Source organism: Micromys minutus (assembly GCF_963924665.1).
Source record: "Micromys minutus genome assembly, chromosome: 22".
Taxonomy (NCBI): domain Eukaryota; kingdom Metazoa; phylum Chordata; class Mammalia; order Rodentia; family Muridae; genus Micromys; species Micromys minutus.
Window position 1 is genome coordinate 44,210,565 of NC_137957.1, and position 15,830 is coordinate 44,226,394.

At 46.8% G+C, this 15,830-nt stretch overlaps 1 protein-coding gene across 1 annotated transcript in view; it reads left to right on the forward strand.

Moving 5' to 3' along the window:
* Positions 1-15,830, forward strand: part of STAB2 (stabilin 2) — a 150,877-nt gene that overhangs the window by 19,687 nt on the left and 115,360 nt on the right. Inside the window, exons 4-8 of the mRNA XM_080935775.1 lie at positions 4,445-4,540; positions 6,423-6,548; positions 6,867-7,063; positions 8,540-8,673; positions 14,808-14,941. Coding sequence (XP_080791901.1) covers positions 4,445-4,540; positions 6,423-6,548; positions 6,867-7,063; positions 8,540-8,673; positions 14,808-14,941 — 687 coding nt within the window. The remainder of the gene's footprint in view (positions 1-4,444; positions 4,541-6,422; positions 6,549-6,866; positions 7,064-8,539; positions 8,674-14,807; positions 14,942-15,830) is intronic.

Here is a 15,830-nt window from a genome sequence, read left to right on the forward strand (position 1 = left end):
CATTGAGTGAGTGAAGGGATGGGCAAATCATGGTCCCTGGTCGTTCCCCAGGGGCAACACCCAAGGGCTTATCAACTCTTCCAGCCTGGTGCCCACTGCATGCCGTGCGTTGCTGTACCCACTGCAGAGCTGGTCCAGCAGGGGGCGCTCCTGCCTGGAAGAGCACAACTGTATTGGGTGTCCTCAATTTTTTAAAGATGTATTTATTTATTTTATGTATGTGAGTACACTGTAATGTCTTCAGACACACCAGAAGAGGGCATCAGATCCCATTACAGATGGCTGTGAGCCACCATGTGGTTGTTGGGAATTGAACTCAGGACCTCTGGAAGAGCAGACAGTGCTCTTAACCACTGAGTCATCTCTGCAGCCAAGTATCATCTATTTTTAATGCTGACTCCCCCTCCACCCCCACCAGGATGCTCCCTTTCCAGGCTGTTTATTGGTTGGAGATGACTCAGAGCTCAGTCAGCCGCTCAGCCAGTGGCTTTAGTCCTGGCTGCCAGGGCCAGAGCTACCCTGTGTCTTGTTCTTGTGGAGAGCCCAGTGCAAAACCCAGTTTCTCTGTGGAACCCCCTAAACACAGTTTCCTTGTGTTGTTGACAACACCCTGCTGTGCCTGGCAGGGTACACCCACAATCCCAGATCCTCAGTACCCCTCCTTGAGCTCTCATCAGGAGGTAACACCAGGCTGTGTGCCAATTATAGACACAGAGGATTTAACAGAGGTGTCTGAACCCTGGTGAGCGTGCACCGTGCATCAGACACAAAACAGGTGACGGGCTTCTCTGAGTGATCGATGAGGTCCCTGTCCCCAAGGAGCTGGAAAATGAATAGTGATTGTCATGTGATGTGCATGGCCTTTACAGGATTCTGTAAGGACAGGAGGGGGGGAGGGAGGGGGGGGGAAAGGAGGGAGAGGAAGGAATGGGGGGAGAGGAAGGAATGGGGGAAGGGGGTGGGGAAAAGAAGGGGGAGGAAGGGATGGGGGAGGGAGAGATGGGGAGGCAGGGGGAGGGAGGGGTGGGGAGGGAGGGATGGGGAAGGGAAGGAATAGGGGAAGGAGGGGAAGGGAGGGAGGGATGGGGGAAGGAGGGGGAGGGAGGGGTGGGAGAAGCAGGATGAGGAAGGGATGGGGGAGGGAGGGGAAGGGAGGGAGGGGGAGGGAGGGATGGGGAGGGAGGGATGGGGAAGTGAGGGGGAGGGAGGGAAGGAGGGAGAGAGAGAGGAGGTAGGCTCTGGGTATATCGCAGGGGGACATGCACCATCCCTGTGGCTGAAATGCCCAAGGTTGTAACTACTCTAAAAGTAACACCACCCAAGTTTCACATTTCTCTAGCGGTTTGCCGAGACCAGTTCACATTGCACCAAGGGCTTTAGGTGACCAGCTGGGAATCACTTGGCCCCTCGCTTCTCCTTCCCAAGGACACATTCTTGGTTTGGCAGTGTTACAGGCTGCAGAGGCTGCCAGTTAACCCAGTACAGAATGATGGGACACAGCAGCAGGCTGATGGCAGAGCTGTTGGGCTCACAGCACGCAGCTGGGAGAGCAGTCTTAAGGAGTGCAGCACTCGCTAGCATGTGGGACCACTCAGTCTTCCCACTAGCCCCCGCCCCCGAGACACCACCATCTTCCACTGGCTATGTGGAAATACAGAACACCAGTCATCACCTTGTCCTAAGGGCCTGGCTTCTCTGCTAGTCTGTGACCTCCTGAAAGTGAGATATTATTGCTAGTCCCCTGTGTTTGCACGTCTCGTGTCTGCTGCTAGGCAGGAACTGGGTGGGTAGGGTTTCATTGAACTGACCGGAATCTTTTCTCTTAAATTCTACGTAAGAATCCTCTATGTCGAGACCCCACCTTACTCCAGTCAGTTCTTAATTCAACTTGGGTTTTCTCTAGAGCCTGCCTCTTCCAAGCACTGCAGCCATCGGTGGGCATTGAAGTGCTTTGCTAAAACAGGAAAGAAAGAAAAAAAGACAACCAGGACTTAAAGATGGCCGTGACAAAGCCACGTGCTTCAGCTCTTTGAGCAAGCACTTGCTAGTTAGTTAGCTCCCATTTTTCCCCCACTGGTAAATTTTTCCCCATTTTTCACCTGCCTCATGTCACATTAAACCTAAAAATGCCAGAGAGATCAAGTGACCAGTAAAGGCTAGCACTGGTCCAGCCTTAGGCAAGGAGGGAAAGGGACATGCTCAGAAGCAAAATTTAACAAGAAAAGTAACTCAATCAACATAGATCAGTGTATTAGCATTTTACGGCCAATGTAACAAGGCAGCTCAAACTGGGTGACTTGTTCTGAAAGCTCAAAGTCCAGAGTCAAGGTGCTGGCAGAGTTTACTCCTTTTAACTTCTTTTTTTAATTTTTCTCTATCTCTGTTGGAGCCCAAAGGAGCAAAGAGTCTGCTTTGGGACTCCTGGGATGGCACCCTAGAAGTGAGCTGTCCTTGACGGATGAGGAGGGCCTCACCGGCCACACCAAAGGGATGTACAGAAGCACAAGGACAGGACACACGGGGTGCAGGAGGTCACATGGGGTGTATGAGGACACACGGGGTGTATGAGGACACATGGGGTGTATGAGGACAAACGGGGTGTATGAGGACACATGGGGTGTATGAGGACACACGGGGTGCAGGAGGTCACATGGGGTGTATGAGGACACACGGGGTGTATGAGGACACACAGGGTGTATGAGGTCATACAGGGTGCATGAGGACACACAGGATGTATGTGTGAAGTGTGTATGAGGACACATGGGGTGCATGTGTGAAGTGTGTATGAGGACACACGGGGTGCATGTGTGAAGTATGTATGAGGACACACGGGGTGCATGTGTGAAGTGTGTATGAGGACACACAGAGTGCATGTGTGAAGTATGTATGAGGGGTGAGCTCAGGATGAACTCCTACTCCCCCTGAGTGACCTTCATGGAGCCTGTGCCCACCCCACCTCTTCCTGGCCAGCTCTCATTGGGTGGTGACACTTACAATACTGATGTGATGCCCGTCTCCTTCCGCCTTTGCTCCGTGAGCTCTTTGAGGATCCCAAGCACGGCAGTTCAAAGTTGGAAGGGAACAAGAGTTATCCCATACACTTAGAAATCAAATGTGTAAGAGACAAGAGTGGGTGGGCTGGCAACAAACCGGAGACACCCTAGAACACCACAGTCTAGACGAATCCTGGACAGGACCTGAACAGGGATAGGGTCAGTAAAACAATGAACACAATGTCCAGGGAGGAGATTCATGGAAAGAACTCTAGGTGTTGGGTGCAATTCTGTGTGTTTAGAAAACTTTAAACCTAGTAACCCATGAGTTTCTAATATTCCTGGTTAAACAAGTACCTCTTAATAATAGGGACTCATCTGAGCTTTTATGACATGTACCCATGTGCATCAAAATGTATGGTAGGCAGAACAATGACCCCACCCCATTCTCCAAAGAGCCATGCCCTAACCCTGGAACCTATGAGCGTGTTAACTTACATGACACAGGGGAATAAGGTGTGGCAGGATGAGGGCTTCTAGACAGTTGGTTTGACGTAGGAGATGGCTCTGATGGCCCCGGTGGGTCCAGGGTGGATGGAGGAGGTAACCATAGAGACAGTAGTGTGAAATGAACTTGGTACTTCACATGAAAGTGGAGAAAGGGGCCATGAACCTAGAAACATGGGATTCTTCTAGAACAGCCTTACTGCGACTTTGATTTTAATCTAATGGGGCATTTTGTCCTCCAGAACTGTTGAATGCGTTTGGACCATGTCTGGGTCCTCTTAGGGACAGTTTGTTACAGCGGCAACAGGAACCTCATACATGGTGCTTTGTGGGAGTCTTGGCTTCTGTATGCCGCTGACTGGCTTGGTAGCAAACTGTTTAACAGATGGGCCACCAGCTGGGTATGAAAGCATTGACCATTTATATGAAAGACCCTTCCTTTATCATCCGAGGAGCCATCAATTCGAGCAGAAAACAGGGCATAGTCTTTCTGAGCCGGTTGTGTTACGTTTCTGATCCTTGCACTGCCCTTAACATGCAAGAAAATTTCCTTACAGAGATATCAGCCACCAACAGGGACAGCATCAGGGCAGAGGTGGGGCGGGGAGAGCTCGTCTCTTTATACAAAGTCTCTTTATGCAAAGTCAATTCTGCTGTCAAACGACAGCTCAGCAGAAAAGAGAACCCCAGTGCCCACGATAATGCCAAGCAAGCCCCAGATCCCTTTTCTTACTTAAAGCTCAATTAGCCTAGAAACCCTCGTCTACCTTACACACTGAAAATCCCAAAGGGAAAAATCACCGGAGCCAGGATTTAAACTAGGTTCTCTGGGAGTTTCCTCCGCCTCATCAAGCAGAGAGAGCATCTCAGAAGGGCTCTCTGAGACCGTTAACCCTGCCAGGATCCCTGTCAGATGATGACCGACCCTCGTTTTCTGCCGACAGTGTGCAGTTGTGTCCATGGTGTGTGCAACAGCGGGCTCAATGGTGACGGAACTTGTGAGTGTTTGTCTGCATACAGGGGGCCCAGGTGTGACAAGCGTAAGTGACTGTTTCTTCACCACCACACCAGACCAAAGGGATGCTGGGATGTGTTCTTCTTTCCTGTTTGTTACTGGGGCTCCAACTGGGTGTGATGGACTGTCAAATGTTTTGTAAGAGGGAGCTGGAAACTAAGCCAGCATTGTAAGAAGAGCTAAAGAGAAGAGAAAGGGGGAGGGGTGAAGTAGTGCGTGGTTAGTTAGAGCTGCTGTAGGGAGGCAGAGCAGGAGGCAGCCTGGAGGGCAGGGTGCGGAGGGAAATATTTGGGCTGGGAGCCGGAGAGGGACCGTAGCAGTAATCAGTTCATAAGGGAGATAAAGTGTCGCCTCAGTTATAAGAACTCATTAACAAACACAGACGACAGAAACAGAGTCTCTAAAGCCATGTGACTTACCCAAGGACACAGATAGAAGGGGGCAGGGATTGGGAGCTTTGGGAGCCATGGGAAATTATTGAAAGTCCATGACACTAGGTTCCGTTAGAAGATAAAGAGCAGGAGTGAGCTGACGGTAAAGATGAGAACGGTGCACTCCGGGGGCCACAGCCCTGCCAAACTTCCCATTGAGCCCTGTGGACAGCCAAGCAACAGAGGCACCCCACTGAGCACTCTGCTCTGCCCCAGAGCCGCTCCCGCCTGCTACACTGCCTGCTAGCGCCCTCTACTGGCAACCCTTAATTCTTTCTGGAAAAGAGAAACACTCTTGTCCTCCCTGTTACAGACCTAGCCCAGACCTAGCTCAGCCAATGGCAAAGCAGTTTCCCCGGGGTGAATTAGAAGCTGAGAATATTTTTTTAACCAAAGTTGTCACATTTATCCCACGACTGCTAGGCTCACTCAACCCGTCCTCTGGATTATAGTCTCCGATGGAATAAAAAAAATAAAATAAAAGAAATTAGAACAGTTTGGAATTCCACACTGACAGACTCATTTTATTGGATGCCCAAGATGTGTATGTACTGTGAGTGTGGCAGATACACAGACCAGCCTGTCTCCTCTGCAGAGGACACAGTCCTGCACACTACAGGCTCACACTAACCCCGGTGGTAGGGCATCTTCCCTGTGGCTTCAGCTAGCCTCCGTCCACCCCACACCACCCATCACCACCCAACAGACCTTCGAGCAGACCTTCTCAGAAAGACAGGGGCCCAGAAGAAAGCTTCCCAGGGAAGGACTGTCAATTAGACTTCCAAGTGAAACATGATTTTTTTTTTTTTTTTTTTTTTTTTTTTGTCAAGACAAAGACTGGGACAGGAAAAAAATTGCAATTCTCATGGCAGATGCACTTTGTGTTAAAGTCGGGACTATTTTTAAAAAATAGACCTAAGATCAGCTAATGCCCAGACTGGAAAGATACATCTGTCCAACGCCGTAAGACCTGCTAGCCTGGGTCAATTCATAATTTCAGATGAGATCACGCTACATTTTTTCATGATACGGTATCTTTGCATAGCTACCCTGTGGTTAAAAGTAAGTTCCAGGGCTGGGGAGATGAGTCAGCATCTCAGAGAACCTGCTGTGTCATCACAAGGACCTGAGTTCAAACACCCAGAACCCGGTATAGCTTGTGCACATAGAACCTCAGCACTGTAGGACCCAAAGTCAAGAGGATATCTGGGGCTCACTGGCTACAAGCCTAGCTCCGGGTTCAGTGAGAGACCCTATTTCAAAGAAATAAGACTACATAGCAAGTTTAAAGCCAGCCTGAGTTGGTTCCACAAGATCCTTCCTCAAAAACTAAATAAAATAAAATAAAATCACAATTAATGTTAATTTTTACTTTGTGTGTGCTATATTTTAATAATTATTACCATAAGCTTTAAAAACCTTTTAATAAAAGACTTTCATAACCGGTCATCCCACTTCAATAAACTTCCTGTGCAGCTATCCCTGAGTGTGCAACTTTGCTCTGCCCAGAAAACTCAAGATGCTCACCTTCCAGCAAAGACGAAACTAAACTTCAGTGCAAATGCCTTCCAGATTACGAATGGGACGGTCATAACTGCAATCGTGAGTAGAGCCCCGCCCCGTGTGCTTCTGTATGCTATGCAGAATTCTAGGGTTGAAAGTTTAGTCTCGGGAGCATGGCAGCGCCCTTGTGTTTCAAGCACAGGTGGTGATTGTGTCAGCACAGTGTGCGGAATTAAGACTTCTGGCATCCATTCGTTTGGTAGGGCAGGGTGGTCAGATGGGATGAAGGCTTGTGTGCTTTCACCTGAACATTTGTGTCCGTGATGCGTGTGAGCCATAGTTCTCTGGTGACTCGCATCTCCCTCTTTTCCATCTCCGAGGATGCTAATCACCTCTCTCACCTCACTGTCTCTCAAGCCATCAACCCGTGTTTAAAAAATATCTGCCACCCTCATGCAAGCTGTTCCTACCTGGGACCGAATCAGCACAGTTGCGTGTGCCAAGAAGGCTACCAAGGAGATGGTCAGGTGTGTCTGCCAGTAGACCCCTGTCAAACAAACTATGGAAGCTGCCCTATAAAATCTACAGTGTGCAAATACGACGGGCCTGGACAGGTAAGCTAAGAACACATGGAACTGGGGTGTCCAAAAATGGGGGAGAGTAATAACCCAGACCCTTGGGCACGTGTGGCTTTCAGGTCTACCTGAGCCCAACTCACATGCTGAGTCTGGTCTTCCTCTCTAGGCCTCATTGGGTTCAGGGCTTGAGCACAGGGCTTCTCTAACCCTATGTACCCTCTAAACTCACACTCTCCCCACCCCCCAAGTCAAAACGTAACTGTCCCATGCGTTCTCTCCTGACCCTACCCCAGGTGGTGACTGACAAAATAGGAACAGAATTCAAAATTAGACTAGATTAGTTCAACAAAACTGACATGAATGCAGCCAGCCTTTACTTCTCCATTCTTGGTGATGTCATTTTAGATTAAGGGGACCCTAAAAGCCCAAAGGGGTGGGGACTGTGCAAAAGTTAACAGCAGCAAGCTGTAGGGACTGAGAGTAGCCTGGATGAGACACTGATGTATGTATGGCACAACCTTGACTGAAAAGAAGGTGCTCTGGCCTGGATAACTTTATGAAGGAGATAATCAAAGAAGCCCTGTCCCCTGCCAAACTTTTCTATCAAGTATTTAGTGGATGCTGACTGTGGCCATGACTAAACATCATGTCCATATAGTGAACTGCTGCCCAGGATGAAGAAAAAACTCAGTGAGTAGCCCAAGCCCTCAGGGTTCCCCTGGTTGGAAAGTCCTTGAATTCTGCAAAGAATCTGCTATATCTCCCTTCTGAGGAGTAAATGTATCATACAATATTCCTCATAATCAGTTTCTGAGCAGGTTTGCATTACCATTCAAGGGGCTAAAAACTCTCTTTCTCAGTATGCAGGCCTCTGTGGGAAGATCCACGTTAGGCCATGAGTGTCAGAACTTGGAAATAAGACATAAAGCACTCTTTATATCTTTATAATGGCCCCCAAGGCAGGCTTTGAAGGTGTGAGAAGCCTCTGCTTTTTTTCACAGAGAATCAGGACATTTCATCACCTCCCAGCAGGACTTTTATTCTTGGTGTTGTACATATTTTGAATTGCATCATTCTTTGCTGGCTTAGGTACATCACAGGATTCTTGACCTCTAGTATCTCCATTCTCTTCTTGTGACAATGTGAAGTTTCTTTAGACATTGTCCAGGGCTTCTCTCCACTGAACACTGTTTTCTAGAGAAGTAGTGCCTGCCATCTGCCAACCTCTACTGACCTATAAGTCATCTAAAGGGAATAATGTGTGTGGTTAAGATTCAGGAAACAAAAAAGAATCAAACATCCAAATTTTACATACAAGGGATATAAACTTTCTAATAGGGAACGTATTCAACCATCATTTTGGTCTCTAGAAACTTTGACAAGCACTTGTGTAAACCCACAGTTGGTCTTGCTAGTGTTAGCATTTGTGGAGAATATACATATAGATTAAAGAATACCAGCTGATGAGACTAACTCCGGTCCAATTTGGTTTTCTCTCTCCATCTCTAAAAGTCTCACTGTGAGTGTAAAGAACATTACCGAGATTTCGTACCTGGAGTGGGGTGTAGTATGAAGGACATCTGTGAATCAAACAACCCATGCCATAAGAATGCAAACTGCAGCACAGTCTCACCAGGCCAAACCCAGTAAGTCTCCTCTCGCATCACTAGATGTTTCCCATATGATAAAAGTGGGAACCGGTCAATGAGGTAAGTTCTTTGAAGAAGAGAAAGCATTTCCCAAACAGCCCTGTATCCACTCCATTCCAGGCACTAGCTGCAAAGAGCATAGTAATTGTTCCATAGATCTGTTTAACCAATAAGTAAGTCAATAGGTATGACTTCCTAATGACTGTGAGAATACTCTGAGCATTGGATTAGCTTGATACTAGAGCTTAAGCAAACAGAACTCATGGGACAGTGCTTGTGAATGATATAGAATAAGAGTTGGAAAAGTGAGTAAGCATGAAGTGTATTTCCTGGACACCAAGTTTCAGAAGAGGTTTGCCATGAGGGAAGGCATTTTGTGCAAATTCCCAAGGCAACTGTAATTCTCACTGTGGGAAGGGAATGCTGAGAAGAGTTTAAAGACCAGAGGTTAGTTACACTGAACATGGTGACCCCACACCTTTAATCCCAACACTTGGTAGTCAGAGGCAGGCAGAGCTCTGTGTTTAAGTGAGTTCCTTGTCTATATGTACTATTCCAAAGGAGTCAGAATGATTTAATGAGGCCCTGTCTTAAAGAAAGAAAAGGTGGGGGTTGGTTGGTTGTGGTTGGTTGGTTGGTTGGTTGGTTGGTTGTGATAGTTTGGTTGGTTGGTTGGTTGGTTGATTGTGATAGTTTGGTTGGTTGTAATAGGTTGGTTGGTTAAATCATAACTCTGATGCCTAACCAGAGCAGGTCTTTGGAAGCAGGGTACTTCCTGTCTGTGTGTACAGTAGAATAATGTTTGTTCCATAAAGCTGCCGTGACAAAGACATGAGAAAATGTTCCTGTGCAAACTCTGAGCAGAGGTGTTGTGCTTTCATCAGGGATAGAACAGAAGCTAGAAACTACCTCCTTCAACTCTCAGACCATCTCTGCATCACTTAGTTCTCATGGCCTTCAGCCTTTGTGAAGGACTCCTGTCTCCTTCGTGAGGTCAAACTCATGATTACTTTGAATCAGGCCATCATAAAACAGTGTTTTGCCTCCGACCACTTCAGAAGCCTATGAATACGATGGGATAATAAGGATAAGCTTGGGCTTATTCCTTCGTAAGTGGGTCTTCAATGTGCAAATCTTCTCTGCAGATGAATTTGAGGATCCTCACACTCCCTTTAGACAAATATACTAGATGTGATTGGAACTGTCAGGCTTGGGTATTAGGACTCCTGTGCTTCATCCTAACTCCACCACTTAACTTTCATGAATTAATGGTTCTTAAGCCATAAAGAAGGGAGAATTGTACCTATCCAAGCTGTCATGAGGACCAAATAAAATTACCTTCATCTGCACTTTAGCTGAACCTTACACAGAAAGTACACACACCAACTAACCACAGCCATGAGTCAAGGTGTACATGCCCCCAAGACACATGTGAATGTATGTACACCTCTTCCTCGAAGTCTTATGAAGTAGAGAGATAAACTAAAAAGCTGCTCATTTTACCACCTCACTAGGAAGTCTGAGTAGCCCTCCCTATATAATCTCTCTCCTTCATGTTCAGAAAGATATAAAGATGAAAGCAGAGTAACAGGACAGTGAATTCTTCATCCAGATGTGAGTTTAGGGGTTCAGTAGAACTAACACATGTTAGGACTGTATATGTTATGTACAGACCTTCCCTCTATCCTCCCCTTCCTCCTCTTCCTTTTCCCTTCCTTCTCCTATTCCTCCTCCTCTTCCTCCCCCTCTTCTTCCTCCATAGGAAAACAAATTGTCTTAGTTAGAGTTTTACTGCTATGAAGAGATACCATGACCAAGGCAACTCTCATAAGAATAACATTTAACTGGGGCTGGCTTACAGATTCAGAGGTTCAGTCCATTATCATAAGGCAGGAGCATGTCAGCTTCCAATTAGGAATGGTTCAGGAGGAGCTGGGACATCTTGTTTTGAAGGCAAACAGGAGAAGACTGGCTTCCAGGCAGCTAGGATAGTAGTCTTAAAGCCCAACCACCACAGTGGCACACTGCCTCCAACAAGGCCACACCTCCAAATAGTTCACTCCCTGGGCCAAGTATATTCAAACCAGCACACAAACAATTTTTACTTAAAAGAGGCCAAGATAGAAAGTCTGGCTAGGTGAGAGTAGTAAAAGGCAAGCCATTGGCCTTTAGACAATGTGCAATAGTCAATCTGAATTAAAGGATTCATTAAGCTTACATCTCAACAAGGCAAGTTTCTTCAGAATCTCAAACCAATACTGTTAGTCACAGAAGGCCACCCAATCGGGAAGGAGCTCAAGCACTCACCAATAAGGTGACCTGGGAGAAGCCTGAACCCAAAACAATCTCCTCACCTGACAAAAGAGCATGAGATCACTGGAAAGAACCAGCTGTGTGTTTTTACTCTCGACTGTCGTTTTATTATTACTAAAAAAATAAAAGAGCAAATGGTGTCATTCTAATGATGGGTATCACTTCCCATTTTATTGCTCAGAAGCGGTAGGAAGGGAGGAGCAATAGAGGAGATACGCTTTCTCTTACATAACTGATCTTGGCTGAAAAGAAACCAAGCCGGACTGAGCCGGACTGAACTGGACTGAACTGGACTGAATCTGGCTGAGTCAGACTGAGCAGGCAGAGTGAAAACATTGTTTCCATTCTGACCACACAAGAGTATAACAAACAGTAATGACTGTAAGAGACATTCCAGATCAGTGGTCAGGTCCTTCTTGTTCATGATGTCCTCGTAGGGTAAAAAGGGCTCTACTGAGTGCGCCGAGGTCCCTTTCCTAAGTGTTAATCCCATTGGTGAGGCCAAGGTCAGCTCAGCAGTCTCAAGCAGGGCTCTGTGCCATGATGTTCTCAACTGCATGCCCCCTTCTCTTCCACTTAGAACATGCTCCTGCCGTATGGTTACACCTGCTTCGTGTGAGCTGGACACACGGAGATCCTTTGATGCCTGTCTGGTGTATCTCCTTCCCCGGGGAAGCCCCCATATCCTCCACTCTAATCATTTCCCTGAGTTCCTGAGACACTTCCCTAGTACTTCTGGGCCAGCTCTGTAATGAGCACTTGGCACACCTAGAGGCTGTGTGATCTTCAGTGAGACATGTAAATGAATGTGTACAATGTGTAAAATGAGCTGGAGAGACAGATCAGCAATGACAAGACCATGCTGTTCCTGTAGAAGACCCGAGTTCGGTACCCAGCACACATGTCAGCTCACAACAACCTGTGACTCCAGCTCCAGGGCATCTGGCATCTCTGGTCTCTTCAGACACTTCCCTCAAGTGTACACACCCACAGACACCTCCCACTCCCCCCCCAACACACACAATTTAGGCACTTAAAAGCAATTTAATAAGGCTAACTATAGGTCTCATCCAACATAGTAGTCATGTTAAATTAGATACGACAGTGCCTAATGCCTGGGAGCTGTCAATAAGTACTAGTTATTACGATCGCTACTGATTTCTGTGCCCAACTAGAATACAATTACATCCTACTCACCTTTTCTGCTGACATCTGTCACTGGCTAAACCAAGGGGATGAATGAGAGCTTGAGCAATGCATGAATCCAGCAATGGAAGAAACGAAGAAAGCAAGTGATGTAAGTCTCCTGGAGACCTACACTAGCTCAGCCCCCAGAGCATCCATGGTTACTAATGCCAACCAATAACACGAAATGCGAATGGCTCGTGTGTGCTTTTAGAGCCTTAAGACAATGCAAGATGTTTGCACTCAATGAAAAATAAAATAAAACATAGAAAGCCTATTCGCCAAGGAGGCTAGGTTCTGAATGCGCCGCGGAAAAACTGAGAATATCCAAGCCAGAAAACAGTCATAGAAAGACTTGGACTTTGGCCTGAGGTTTAAAGTAAAATTAAAAATATTTATGTCTTCCACATTCCTCGACGCTGAAGCCATTAAGACAGGATTCTCACTTTACATGAGATAGACCACTGGCCTCATAAGGACTTGTAGAGAGAAACACCTTCAAGAGCTAGCAAGAGTTCTACCTCGGGTCCCAGCGGTTGTCCTGTGCGATTAAGCCTGTGCGATTTGTACTGAGATTTATAGAGTGAGGGATGTATCACTTCAAAGAACTATAATCCCTAATAAGCTCTCACATCTCAATTAGTGTGATGCAGTACTTAACGATCAGATAATTGCCAACAGAAAAAAACAGTCAGAGGAAAACCAACCATAATGCCTTTTGAAAGAAATCATAGTGAGGTATCTAACAACTGTATCCCAGAATCCGGAAATCTGAGGCAGAAGGATTGAGAATTTGAGGTTAGGTTTGTCCCACTGACTTGAAAATGGATCTGTTTTCCAAGAGATGCTATTTATACAACAGCTGAGTCCGTGAGATGGTTACTCTCCGGGATACAGCTCAAAACACATCATGTCTGTGCTATGCGGACAGCTGAGCTCCCTTAGCTCTCCTCTCGGAAGGTTCCCCTCTTCCCCATGTTTGGTTTCCCAGTTCTCTCTGGATCCTCGTCAATACCACCCTCCTTCGTACTTTCACAGTTTCTGCTGTGAACTCTGAAAACAGCGCGGGCAGCCGCCAGCGCCCTTTGATTCAGAGCCAAGTGTTAAATTTTCAGCAATTTCCCAGACTTGTTGACAGCTTGTTAAGTAGTTTGAAATTAGCCAAGATACAGTGATAAACCACTGAGGGTGCCAAACGCTGTCAATCAATGCTTTTCTGCCAAGTCCCTTGAGAACTAATTATTAGACATTTGCCAGCCAGGGCTCACACATCTTTACCTCTAAACGACTACATTAAATTTCTGTCACTTCTCTGGCTTCTAGAATATAGGTATTTGACTCGGTTCTTATTGATTGTGTGACTGTTGACTATTTATTGTGAGACCTAGCCCTGTTCTACCTTCTGGAGTGAGCGTGAAGAGCAAAGACACTCAAACCTTTCCTCTCGCTGGAGAAGGAAGTAGATATTTATCACGTAAGCAGACTGAGAAGGAAGACGTTACAAACAGGAGCCACAGTACAGTGATAATGTGTGAAAGACCAGACCCAGCATGAAAATGGGCTCAGAGGAGGCTTCTCTGGGGAGGAGAAACCTCAGTAGGAAGGGAGAGAGCAGGGAGCACACGTTCTATGGGGGTGCCCTGCAGGCTGCCTTTGTAGCATGTTAGTTAATTTTTCCAAAATACTCTTACAAAAGCAGCTTCGAACAGAGGCGTTTACTTGAGTGCACAGTTTGAAGTCCATCATGGTGGAGAAGCCACAACCCAGAGCCTGAGGCAGCTGCAGCTGCAGTCAGGAAGCAGAGTGATAAATGTGTGTGTGCAGGAAGCAGAGAGTATGATAAATGCTTGTGCACAGGAAGCAGAGAAAGTGATAAACACTTGTGCACAGGAAAAAGTGGGTGATGAACACTTGTGCACAGGAAGCAGAGAGAGTGATGAACACTTGTGCACAGGAAGCAGAGAGAGTGATGAACACTTGTGCACAGGAAGCAGAGAGGGTGATGAACACTTGTGCACAGGAAGCAGAGAGAGTGGTGAACACTTGTGCACAGGAAGCAGAGAGAGTGGTGAACACTTGTGCACAGGAAGAAGTGGATGATGTGCACTTGTTTGTGCTCAGTACCTTCTTTTTGTTCAAAACATAATCCTAGTGCCACAAATGGTCCCACCCAGAGCTGAGAGGTTTGCCCGCCTCAATCTACCTAATCTAGATAATCTCACACAGTCGCGTCCATAGGTCTGTCTCCAAGGTGATTCTACAGCTGATCAAGTTGGCGATCATTCTAAACCACGGGTATAGCTTATTCTGCCCTTGAAGCTCTTGGGTCTCCATTTGTAGCAAACATTTCAAGTGATTCTAATGTGGATGCTTTCTGGACCACACTTTGGAAATAGAACATACAAAGCTACGTAGTGTTTATAAGTGTGAATGTTGTATTATCTGAGCCCATTCTGGAAAGGCAGCCCTAAGCCAGGTTGTGCGCTTCCCCGCTCACTGAGACCGTGGCTCTCCCTGCCTCTCCAGTCCTGTTCATTATACTGTTCTCATCTGTGAAATGAAACATTGGGCTGTGTGCTCTCAACTCTTGATAGCTCCAAGGCCCTGAGACTCTGATTTCCCCCTCTCTGCAGATGCACTTGCCAGAAAGGTTATGTGGGCGACGGCCTGAACTGCTATGGAAATGTCATGCAGAGACTCAGAGAACTGAATAATGACCCCAGAGGAATGTGGCAAGGACAGCTGACCTCTTTCATCTCCATCCTGGGTACGGAAGATGCCATCCTAGGGGGCAGCACTCTTTTGGACCAGGGTATCTGCTAGATACATGTAGGGACAGATACGGTTGGTGCATTGGGACTAGTCCTAGTGGGGACAGGCCATGCGGATGCGATGGGAAGGTGCAGACAGCTGTTTCCAAGGAGACAGCTATTTGCCAGGCAGGCTTAGAAACAGAGGACAGGGTCCTATTGCCACAGATGAGCAGACCAGCAATAAGAGAGACAGGACGAGACAGGACTGATGTAAGACACTGCCCCTTATTTCCTTGACATCCTGGGTTTTTCAAGGATGAAACAGTGTTGGCTGAGAATGGAGAATCACTGGAGGGCAACTAAGAAAGAATCATTGTAGTCTCCGTGTCCGGCAGGGGAGGTGTCATCTGAATTCTGGACCAATCTTGCTTGTGTATACCCTTAGTTTGAAGCTACCAATTCAGCTGTAGTGGTGTCAGATCCTCTGTGAGCCATAAGCAGAACAATAACACAACAAGCTCTTTCATTTAGAAAGGCCTCCCACAAACCATTACCCCACATCCCCCGGAGGACAAAATATTATAGTAGATCAAAGCTTTGGGTAAAACCTCAACCAAACATGAATTTGTACAATCAACAAAAAATTAAAAAAACAGACCTGACCAGACAGAAACCTTAAAACATCAGCATCTATGACAGAATTGGCCGAGCAAGGTAAAATCATTTCCCAGAAGGACCACAGTGAAGAAGTCTGTCCTTGCAGGCCAGTGCTGTGTTCTCTGGATTGTTTTCACTGTGCCTCCTGGGAGATAGTCCACAGGCCTTTACAAGACCTCCAAGGGAGAAGAAAGCACTGCACGCATGGCGTGGGCTTAAGGACAACCTTGCAGCTTCAGATAAGAA